At 32.1% G+C, this 12,815-nt stretch overlaps 1 protein-coding gene across 1 annotated transcript in view; it reads right to left on the bottom strand.

The window, feature by feature from the left end:
* The window catches only part of LOC133328208 (autophagy protein 5), a 54,430-nt gene extending 42,254 nt beyond the window's left edge, over window positions 1-12,176 (bottom strand). Inside the window, exons 1-2 of the mRNA XM_061536759.1 lie at window positions 12,021-12,176; window positions 11,857-11,956 (exon numbers count right to left, since the gene is read on the bottom strand). Of these exons, the coding sequence (XP_061392743.1) occupies window positions 11,857-11,956; window positions 12,021-12,176 (256 nt within the window). The remainder of the gene's footprint in view (window positions 1-11,856; window positions 11,957-12,020) is intronic.
* Between the last annotated feature and the right edge of the window lie 639 nt (window positions 12,177-12,815).

Raw genomic sequence — 12,815 nt, 5'->3', positions numbered from 1 at the left:
AGGAAAGTGCAGTATTTGTAAAACAACAAAGGTACCAACAACAATTTTACGTCCACCAATAGGTCAAATGGTAACAACCGAGAGGCCGTTTCAAAGGCTTTATGTGGATATTATTGGACCTTTTCCTAGAACTCGGAAAGGACATATAGGAATTTTAATTATTTTAGACCATTTCTCAAAATTCACTTTTATCAAACCGTTAAAGAAATTGGTGTCGCAAGCAATTATTACTTATTTAAGGGATGAAGTGTTTATGTGCTTCGGTGTACCGGAAATTATAATTTCAGACAACGGTTCGCAATTCAAAAGTAAGGAGTTTGAGAATTTATTGAAAACGTATGGTATCAAGCACCAATTTACTGCTGTTTATACCCCACAGTCAAACGCTAGTGAGCGCGTGAATAGGTCCATAAACGCAGCACTGCGAGCTTATGTAAAAGATGACCATCGAGAGTGGGATGTCTATTTAGCAAGTGTAAATTGTGCATTAAGAAACACGATTCATGCGTCGACAAATGAAACACCATACAAAATAATTTTTGGTCAACACATGATTACGCATGGGAAAGAGTTCGATATTTTACGAAAGTTACATATTCTGGAAGATTGCGATACAGCACTTCAAAGAACGGATAAGTTTACATTATTGAGGGATTCAATACAATCCAAACTTAAATCCGCATATGAAAAGAACAAGAGGATATACAATCTGAAGTCAAAAATGAGACAATTTGAGATAGGTCAAGAAGTTATAAGAAGGAACTTCACGCAAAGTTCAAACTTAAAATATTATAATGCGAAGCTAGCTCCTATAGGAATAAAAGCAGAAGTTATTAAAAGGGTAGGAAAGGTCAATTATGAACTAAAGGACATTCAAAGTGGGAAAATTGGAATATACCACGCAAAGGATATATGGACATAGAGAAAAAAATAAAATTAATAATAGTATTATTAATTTTTTTTTTTTTTTTTTTTAAGCACGGTATGATTTGTGACATTGCACATTTTTTTACTGTGCATTTAAATTTGTCATGTGGGATATACGAAATTTTGAATTAAAAGTAGGCAAAGCGAAAATAATTTTGAAAAATAAAGAAAAAATATAGAAAGGGAAAATTTTGTAAGTTTTGGATTATTAATTGAATAGTCACCTAAGAAGCTAGACGTCATAAAATATAAAAAAAAAATTGGAAAATTTGATTTTTCGAAAATTTTGTTTATTCCGGAAAAATTTTATTTTTGCCCGTTGGTGTGCTTTGGAAAATAAAAACATACGAAGACACGTTATTGGGCCCAATCCTTATCTTGAACTGGTTAATTTGGCAATCCAAGATATATATATTCTAATTCTTTGGTTGATGGACAAATGGGTCATTTCAATTGCAAGATTTGGATGTTAACTATCTAAGCTGATATTTCATTCGGAACAAGCATCTCATATCTTAAATCATTTGTCTTAACTGAAACCACGAGGATTTGCTTTTAATTTGGAGGATAATCTAATTTGGATTAAATTAATTTGGAGGATAGTCAAAGAAAATATTGAAGAACAATCTCCAACTATAATTAATAAGAACTCACATTCCTACAGAATAATCAATTAATCGTGGAGGGTGAAATGAAATTTTAATTTAAAACATTGTAGTAAGTCGGCATCGAAATCCAACGTCAACAGGCCTGAGGACTACATAGGATTTATTTGGGTAAGTCGGCAAAAATATATGTTTTCATTTCATATCCACGAAACCATATCACACGTTTCATTTGCGTTTTATTAATACATTTTTATCCTTGATTATAAATTTACATAAAAAAACCATATTTAACAAGTATTAACTTGACATCTTTATTATTTGATTATCCTAATTTTTTTTTTTTTATTAATTATGAAACAATATTAACGATACTCACTCATTGTTGAATTCTGTTTAAATAATATATGTTATTAAATATACGCGTTATTTTATTTAATATGAAACAGTAAAGAAGTTGATTATGCCGCGAAAGGGAAAGGAGTTCGAGTAGGAGATACTTTAGGGCTGATTGAAAAATGAAATGTCAGCAGGAAGGGTGGGTAGAGAACTTGGAGCAACGCAATTATACCTCATGTTGCTCCCAATAAATTAACGCCATTTACAGTACTACATTTTTACTCACACACACTCACACATACACATAACAAAAGCTACCTTAAAACTTTACTTTTATGCGTACGTATCCGACTCTATCTCCAAAGGAAAAAGGACTGCCCCAGACTGAGCACGGCCGGGGCCAGAAGGTAGCAAACTCTGGAGGAGATAAAACCAGAAGGGCGGATCGTCACAAAATCTGAACAGATTTTCACGAAACTTAGCACAGATCATTATAGACACAATTCAGTGCGCTATGCCAAATTACGTGCAAATCAAAAGATATATAGGGACATTAAAACGGCAGAAAAAATATATGGGAGCTTTATCTAAATTCGAACCGATTTCAAAGAAACTTAACACACGTGCTAGACTTAAATAAAAACGCTATGAAAAATTTTGTGCATTTACATAAATCGGACGAAAATATATATGGGATCCATATCTAAATCTCAACCGATTTTCACGAAAGTGAGCACACAATATCCTAGTCATAAAACAGTATGATATGCCAAATTTCGTAAAAATCGAAGAATATATAGGGACTTCGGTGCACCATTTACATAAAATTGGACGAAAATATATATGGGAGCTATATGTAAATTTGAACCGATTTTTCCCAATTTCAATAGGGTTCGTCCTTGGGCCGAATTAGAAATGCGACCAGTACTTCGTTTACAATTTAACATCAACAGACGGGCATGCATAAATCGACTCTGAAAGAGATTCTATGGATATTCCTAAAAGCAACCATGGGTCTATTAAAATGTCAGAATATTTTTCAATAATAATTTGAACCAATTAAACGGGAAAATCAATTAACATGGAAATTATATTTACATGTGTTTTCATGCATATTTTGTTGACCAATTAAACGGGAAAATCAATTAACATGGATTAATTATCCGAGAAAATTTACATGTGTTTTCGTATGCAATATTTTGTTGACCCATCATGTGGTTCAATTAAGCGGGGAAACCAATTAACAGAAAGACGATTGGCAGACATCCAATCGCTGAGATTTCTCATAACGAGATCAAGTTTAGATTGCAATATATTTTCGTATGCGTATTCGCCTACAAAAAGAAGTTGTACATCATCTGCGTACGCAGGTATACACCAATATTTTATTTTATCAAACAAATCATTTAAAAACATAATGAATAAAAGAGGTCCCAAGACCGAACCTTGCGGAACGCCACTTTTACAACGACAAATTGTTTGCTATCATGTAGGTAAGAAAACAATAATTTACAGGCGAATTTATTGAATCTATACACATTGTTAAGCTTTTGCATAAGACAGAAATAGTCTACCTGATCGAATGTTTTTTCCAGATCAAGTGAATTTAATACACATAGTTTATTGTCAGCAAAATACCTTCTTATATTATCTGTTAAACCGACCAACAACAAAGCAGTGCTTCTGCCACTTCGGAACCCACATTGACAATCATTTAATAGTGTTTTTCTTTCGATGTACAATATTATTTGTTTTTGTAGAACATATTCCACAACTTTGGACAGAACAGGCACCAAGGCAATCGGTCGATATTCGCAGAAATTGCTACTTGTTTTCCTAATAGGATTGATTTTTGCTTCTGGACACCTTATCCAAGTATCGCTGGTATAGAAAATTTTCTTCTTTTTTTAATAAATACTGTGTGAATACAGTTTAGACTTTCGGTAAGGAGGCTTAATTGGTCATTAACACTAGATGTAAGTAAGATTCTATCCAGACCGGAACTATTCACCTTATCCTCCAAATCTTCAATGCAGTAATTGTTATAATCAATGAATTCTTAAAAGGCTTCATTGCGCCTCAGAGGATATTTAAAAGACAGAAATACAAGCGCATGTTTCGAAATATTTGGGCATAATACTTGTCCAGAAAACTGTACAGAATCGTTCTGCGATACTAACAAATAATCAATTAATGATGTAGATTGGTGAAAAGTGTCAAAATGGGTTGGACAATTATTATGTATGATTGACAAGCCAATTCTAGAACAAGCTTGTCGGACAGAAGAAGCTAGTGAAATATCAAACAGATTGTTATTAAAATCACTGTACTGTACAAAGAGATCTGAAAGTTCGTTCTCAAATTCAACAAAATTACTGTTAGGCAAATATACCACCTCTTTTTAAAAGAGGTCTTGAATTCTCCACAATTTCAATAAATAAACATTCAACTGACCCGAAATTTAATTTAGATTTTGCTGTATGCTTGAGAAACAATTGCGAAAAAATTGATTATCATGGACAATTTCGCCAATTTATCATAATTGTATGCTGCACAAAAGACTGTTTGAGTCAACCAAATTAAAATTTAGTACAAAATAAAAGAATAGGGCATACAACAAAAACAAATGTGGCTCAGTTTCACCATTGTCAAAAAACTCTTTAGAGGAGAGGGGGGCACCTTTAAAAACTTTTTGCTTTCAAGCCTTATAAATTTTTTTTATTTTATAATTTTTGGTTTCATATAAATTTTAACTAATAGGTACATATCGTTAGCTAAAATGCAAAAAGGCGTAACTAACAAAAAATTGAAAATTGACTTTTTTAATGAATATTGTGAATGTCAATAAACTACATGTGCTGACAAAGTTTTACACGTCTGCGGTCAAAAAAGGAGGTTCTATTAACAAAAAACAAAAAGGCGTAACTACAAGTGGGTTTATTTGATAAATGCAAAAAGGTGTAACTAACAAAAAATTCACGTTTTTTACTTAATTTTTATGACTGCCATTAAACTAAACAACTAAATTTGTTAAAAAAAATTATAGTCTATTATTCGTCATATGCAATATCACCCTGCCGGACAAACTTTTTCATTTCACATGACATGTTTATAGTTTTCATTCAAAACAGTATTTTGCTTCTCCTATACAATTATGATTTTGTTAGTTACACCTTCTTGGATTTTAGCTGACGATATGTAACCTTTAAAATGGATATACATATGACATACTTTAAGCTTGATAATTATATTTTATTAAAGTTTTAATGGACGAAGTCAAACTGTTCAAAACTGCCCCTCAGGGTTGGCATTTTTGAACGATATGGGTTTTTACAGTGTTAATGTTTAAATATGTATGTATTTTATTCATTTATTTATTTATTAAAAAATATATACAAAAAATTTCGAAAATTAAAAAATTCAAATCAAAATTTATTAAAATATAAAATGATTTAAAAACAAAAATTAATATGGTGAAAAATATAGTCAATTTCATGATCTTATTAGCCCATTTGAAATTTTGAGAAATTGAAGCCAAAAGTTAAAAACTCCGTTTTTTACTAGAGTTTATTGGGCATGTTCAAAGGTGCCCCACCTGTGGCATTTTACAGAAATTTATAATACATTTTGTTTGTAGGAAATATATATGAAAGAAAATACATTAGTTATGTTTGAAATGATTGTTGGAATGCAAAAAAATTGTTTATCGAAAGAAAACGATCACCGAATTCTTTCTGCACCCTTACAACCAAAAGATTAAAAGTTTACAATTGCACTGCGAGAACATGGTCACCCATGCACAATTTGTCGACAACTGAAAAAGCTAGCCAAAGTGGTTTAGGCAGATAGAGAACAAGATTGTCATATACAAAAATGTGGCTGCGGGTCGGAAAAATTTATACCGAGATTTTAAGAGCGCTGTTCAAAGGTGCCCCACGTTCAAAGGTGCCCCCTCTTGCTATCTTTCTATTATGGCATATGGATTTCGTTAACCCAGTGGGTTTCAATTGCCAATTCCATTGCCTATATGTCAAAGAAAGACCCATCAATTGGATTAAACTAGTAAAAATTTATAATGTACATGCCATTTAACGGTACTCTACCATTAGCTTGTGTGTTCTACTCTTTTTCCTTTTTATTGTGAATCATTTAATGGCAAAATTTGTAAGAGAGCAATAGCGCATTAAATAAAATGCCAGACAAAATGTTATCCTTTGATGTAAATCAGTTGCTGAAAATGTGATCGAATTGTTTTCACTTACACGAAAGACAATTTACAATCAAAGTACGAAAATAAACTATATTAACGTTGCCAATTGTTTTGTTCCGTACTTTCCAAAAGAACAAAAGGAAACCACACATAAAGTTCATTCGTTTTGTGTATCGTACCGCTTGCGCTCATGAGAGCAAATAGAATGAAATCGAAAAGTTTTCTGCTATAACAACAATGCATGAAAACGTTTCAGTTGTTTTGGGAAAAAGTTTGTGGTTTTGTTTCGTACTTTCAAAGCAAATGAACGTTAAGTTAATTGTGGTCAGTGTTGCCAAATCTTTGTTGATTAAAAATACTAGATTTTGTTTAAAAAAGTGCTAGAAAGTGCTAAAAAATTTTAAAAAGTGCTAAAAATTTTATAAGACAAATTAGAAGAATTGACTTTAAGGGGAACATCCCCTAGGTCATACGATAGCTATACACTCATAGGGAAATGTCCCAAAATTTCCGCCATTTGCAAAAACGCTGTTTGGTGAAAAATGCGTTCAAAGTTTGAGAAGCCCTCTTGCCGTCACTTGATGGTAGCACGATAAATCGGCTATATCTTCAACAGTTGTTGAGATTTTCACTTGAAATTTCATAGCGACGTTCTTGAATTAGTGTAGATTCGAATTAAATCAAAATACAAAATAATTTTTTTTTAACCGAGAATGGGGGTCCCCTTCATTTGATATTTTGTATTCTCATTAGGTAAACATGTCCCTACCAAAAATTATCACGTGGGTCAATGTTTCGAGGTAGGCCTAGAGAACGGCATTTTGGGGTCGTCGAGTAAGTTTTTCATCAAATTGACTATAATTTGAAACTTTGGATTTTAATGGTATGTCAAATTTTCCCACTAAAAAGTATTAATATCGATTAATATGTAGGGTTTCGAGAATGGCATATATGCAGAAAATTGTCTAGGCACATGGTACTCATATTAAAGTACTGCTCTACCTTCTTTATTTGGAAGGTTTTAGACGCATTATCTGTGTTCTCGTAGGGTAGGATATATTTTTGCGGACAAATATTTATATAGGTCTATGTTTGGACATATCCCCCATATAAAGGTTCTATCCTATTTGTGTCCTTTAAGAATTAGAACCATTTCCCGACGAAGTGTAGGTCCATCTTTTGACATAACCCCATTATAAAGCGGGACGCGACCCATTTTCGGTACTCCGAAATGGCTACAATTTGGCATTCGAGATTCCCGATGAATAAAGAACTTCTTTTTCCATTCTGATTTAGGTTCATGATTTTTACATTTTTTATTTTAACTAATAAGCAGTAGGTTGCTATAGTAAGCATATGAAGTACCCGATCATTTTATTACACTCCACATGGTGTAGGGTATAGACAGTTCTGACCGTCCGAACTTTAATACTTATTTACAAATGTACTGGCACTTTTTAACATTGGAAAATTAAAATTATAGCGTGAATCATAGGGACATTGTAATGCGTCAATGTAAAATCGAAATAATACCCAAAATTTTAACTAATTCCAGAAAAAAATAAAAATGCTAAAAAGGTGCTAGATCAATTTTGTTGGTGCTAATATGTCCTCAAGTAAAAAAATTTGTGAGATCCCATAGATTTCACCAGACTTTCTAATCAGAAGAATACAATCAGATAATTTTTAGAATTCAGTAAGATTTCATAATGAAAACATAAATATTTCAATAAACTAACGTAATAATTTGCATGAATAAAATGATTAGATACATGTAATTCTCATGCAATTATAAATTAAGAAGAGCTAACATATGTATGATTTGTAATAACAACATGCAAAGAAATAAAAACTCATAATAGGTTAACAATAGTTATAGAGTCGGAATATATACAATATCAAAACCAAATAAGTCATAAGTTTTTTTTTCTTGAGTGAAGACAAAAAGATAAGCATTTGATAATAATAAGAAATTTGATGTAACAAATATTAATAGGTTGACGAGATTGGTAAAACACCCAGGAGGGAAAAAACAAAGGCAGATTAATCGGTTGTAATCGAAGTTCTATTACTTGTGATGCTCTTTCCAGAGATCGTTTGAGAGTAGGAAACAATTTGATGTGTGCTGTATAATAATGTCAGTTTAACATTAACATTCTGCCAACAGCAGAAAATTTTGCCTTCAGCATAGACCAATGTACAGCCAAGCCATATCACTGCATACACAGTGGTGATCAACTAATTAGCACACACATGAAGGGAAAAGTGTTTTGATTAACCCTCGATTCGTTTGGAATGTGTATTGTACTAGAGCGATTAAGCGTGGAAATAGCAAATAATAATGGGAAATTTGTGATATATAATGGTATTTAAGAAACAAGTCAACTTGTGAAAGGGGCACCTAATTAGCACACCTTGGAACTGTTAATTGATATTAAAAAATATATACAATAAACAACTTCGGGTTAGCAAATTAAGTCTGATAAGTCATTTTCAGGAAAATAAAAAAGTTACTTTAAATCTAATCAAACTTCGTATTCGTATCTGATTACTTGAAAATATTACTCAACCTAGCTATATAACATAGATAATATGACGCTAAACCAAATACACCTAAGTACGGTAGATTGGTTCCAGAAGAAGCCGTGTAAAAAAACACATTGATCTTATTTCCCCTAATTTAGTGCTATTCACATTTGCTTTGACCAGTAAAAATTGTTTGTACGCGCTAAAGGGGAATTCACTTAAATCTTTAAGCTAGTGTTCGCAAACTATCGATACTATCGATGGTTTCAGACTTTTTTCTTTCATAAATACTTTTTTGTGATATGAACATACTTCGCAAAAATTAAATTTGACAAAAAAAAAATTAAGTACATAAAATTTCAAATCGTGCTAAATGGAATAAAATCGTGTAAAAAAATTAAAAATATTCAATTTTCAAACCGTGTTATATCAAAACAGTGTACAAAAAAACCGTGTAAAAACAGACTTAGGTGTAGTTTAAATATATTTCGAAAATTTTAAAGATAGAAAAGAGAAATTTCTGAAAGTACAAGATAATATAATCGGAGCCGAACGACAGGATATAGCCAGGTGTCTTATAAAATATGTATCCTTGCGGAAGTAGATCAATTTGTGTCCCACGTTGGGCGCCATTTATATTATACTGTAGCATGGAATGTTAGGTTAATAATACCTGCTCGCATTCCTTATAGCGCGTACGTGTGCTACATGAAATTTTAATATTTTTGTTTATATTGCGTGCAAAATAAAGGATGTTAGTAATGTATGAGAAGACAGGAAGCGGTAATAGAAATTAATATAAATTATAACAGAGTGAGAGAGAGAAAGTCAACAATAATATTGAAAATAATGGAAATAAAGTACATTAGAGAAAGTTTTAAAGAGAAAGTAATGGAAGATCAAAAGACTTAGCATCAGGATAACATTTGCTGCTGACATCGCCCAACAATCCATAGTCATTACCAGCCTTTCTAATTAGAATAATACCATGAGATCATGTTTAGAATTCAGTAAGATTTCATAATTAAAACATATATCACCAAGCAACATTCATGCATAAATAAATCCATAACTTAACCTTCGTAACAAGTAAAACATAATATATATGTAAACAAGTGAAAAAGCGTTGAATTCGGCCGGGCCGAAGTTTGGATACCCTCCAAGTTTTGAGCATGTGTGGAATAAATAAACACATGCCCAACAACTATTGAGTTCAGGAACGTCTGTTGCAAGGTAGTTATATAAGGTAGCCGCGTCGGCGAATTTCTATAACAAACATCAGTTGTGGTATTTTGATATGTCAAAAATATTTTGCCAAAACGAACAGATTCATAAGATTTTTTTACACAAATTCTTGTAGAAAATGTTAATAAAAGTATTGCCAAACAAGCTCTTCAAAATTCGGAGATTTTCATTTATAATTTTGTTTTTTTAATTTTTTGGTTCTACACTACAACAACATTTTTGACATTTATTTGCTCCAACAGCTGGGCCGATGCGGCTACCTTATTAAATATACCTTGGTCTGTTGTTATTCTTGTTATTGACTGTCCTTATGACCTTATGAATAAACCATGATCGGCAGTAGCAGTATGGCTGTATAGCAATGAAGCCCATCAGTATACTTTAAAGTAGTCGTTGTTTGACAGGCAACGAATGAACACATGCTGGGGTGCGCGCACGACGTCGTGTTCGCACAACTAGAAAATCAACGAAATAACACTTAGGGATAAAAGTGTTTCAGTATTTTTTGGATTTTTATTCTATTATTCAAAATGCGTTTTTTATGTTTAAAAATTTTAAAAACAACAGAACAATTGTTGTTTCTCTAAGAATTAAATATTTGATAATTATCGTAATATTTAATATTATAATATGATTATTATCTCGGTATATGCTACTTTATAAATATTATTTGAATTTTGTGTTGCATATACAATTTATAATTCATATAAGAACATTTTTAATAATGCTTTTAATTTATATAATAACAAAAATTAAATTCAATAATTTTTTTCGACACACAAAAATGTACACACGATTTTGTTCAGTACTGTTCTGTTTTCTCTCGCACGTACTAACGCATTTTAATTTTGGGCACCTATGCTGTATAGTATGGCCCCCACAACACTCATCGAAATACATGTATTTAACTTTTGAGTTGAATTAAATCCTTTGGTATACAGCGACTAAAACAATGCTTATTGTCCGTTGTTCTCAAATTATTCATTACATTGGGCCTGGAACTTTTGCTTAAAACGAATTTAACTGACATTTTTCAGTTCTGAATTAGCTTTTAAATACACTAACATAAAATAACGTTTCAAAGTATTAGTAAATGCTAAAAATGCCATAATCACAATCTTTAAACTAACAAAAAATATATAATTTTGTGTTCCTACATCTAGCTCACATCCGTATGGACTAATTTACAAAAAAACGCATGATAGTCCCATCTCTGAATGAATTACATCCAAAACTTTGGATGGGTACACATGTACCTCGGTTATTGATATACGTATTTTGTTATTGACCATAGGTTCAATCTCTTCAGGAATGAAGAGTCTCACAAGAGTGCTCTTTCTCTGACCACTAATATGTTGAGTCTAAATGTTATGGCCACCACCGTGACACATATTTTTCCAAAACAAATCCAAAACTAGCCTCATAAAATTCTGGCATTGTTGTAGTATAGGAGTGAATACATAAAATAAAAAAATTGTTTTAAATTTTGTAAATTATTTTTTGAGTATTTACTGAATATTTTTTTTTTGATTTGTATGGGGTACCATGACTTTTGCTGCTCACTGTAGGTGGATCACAATGATCGATACTAAATCCGTAAAGTAGTAGACTGTCATCTTTGTAAATATAAAGAAAAGCGGAAACGATCGAACATATACTCTGTAAATGTTCGTTGGTAGATATACGACTGACACTCTGATTTTCCCTCCGAAATAGATTCCACTATCATTATCAGTTTTGTCGAAAAATGTTTATAGATGAGTTAACAAACCTAATATTAATACCCTATTTTTCCTATGCCTTCTCTATTACTTTTTCTAGCCTAAATTTTTTTTCTTTGGAGTTAAATAGCCCAAATTATTAATAGAATCATTAAGTTAACATGTTGTGAAGGATAATACTAAAAAAACCAATAACTGTCCCATCATATTAAGATATCAAGATATCCATACATTGTTTTTACGAATAAGTTGTACATACACATTAGCGTTAGAATACACTTACCAATCGGATAATGAAGCTTCAGAGGAGTGCCATTGCAATCAAACCATACTACTCCATCTTGTTGGCTGTCGGCAATAAACCGACTAAAATATTTTTTAACCTAAAAAGAAAATCAAGAGTGACCAGGAGAAGAATGTTGAAATAAAGGAGTAGAATGGCTTTACTTTGTCTGTGACTAATGGTAAATAACTGAGACGAGACACCATCAAATAAAAATTTTCCGGTTGTTGAAGCCCAACTATTTCATCAGGATCTGCTTGGAAACATAGAGCCAATTGTCCTTCCCATATCATCCGAAGTACTTCTCTATCATTAGCCATTATTTAATTCCTCGTATTACACTGTTAAAGATGTTAAAGACCTAAATCGGTATCTTTGTTTAGAATGAAAATAAAAATGGAATACAAAATAATTAATTCACGTTGGAATGATAGCATGTTTTATAATATGTCTTTCAGACCATGGCCTAACAATGGCCTGACAATACATATAACATTTAATCATGATAAGAAGCCAAAACCGGGTTTATTTTCGTAAGACGTGAAAGAATAAGCAGAATGTTCGGCTTGAGCGTTTTTTTGTTATCGCGTTAACGCACGCAAAAAGTTAAAAAATATTTTAATTCGAAGCGCAGCGCACATCAAGTTCAAGCGTTAAGGGTTAAACAGTATGCTCGCGATATGCTTTTGTGTTATCGTTTCCTTGTGGTTGTTGTATTTTCGATAACATATAACACGACGGATGGCTCAACGCGAGCATTCTGCTTAGCCCATTAGTGTTTTCGTTTCCTTGTGGTTGTTGTAATTCATAACGCAACGGATGGTGCGAACATTCAGTTCTGTGCCCTCCCTTTTAATAATTTATCATGGTTTCAGCCTGACGATTTTGCAAAAACAAGTTTACATTGAAGTTAATTGAAATAGTTGTTGTTTGCCGTTCACCCATACATTAGCGCATTT

The sequence above is a fragment of the Musca vetustissima genome, unplaced genomic scaffold (assembly GCF_032173495.1).
Source record: "Musca vetustissima isolate MV318-11 ecotype Yass unplaced genomic scaffold, APGP_CSIRO_Mvet_v1 utg4278, whole genome shotgun sequence".
NCBI lineage: Eukaryota > Metazoa > Arthropoda > Insecta > Diptera > Muscidae > Musca > Musca vetustissima.
The sequence above is the reverse complement of the archived record's forward strand: the minus strand, read 5'-3'. Positions and strand labels throughout refer to the sequence as shown.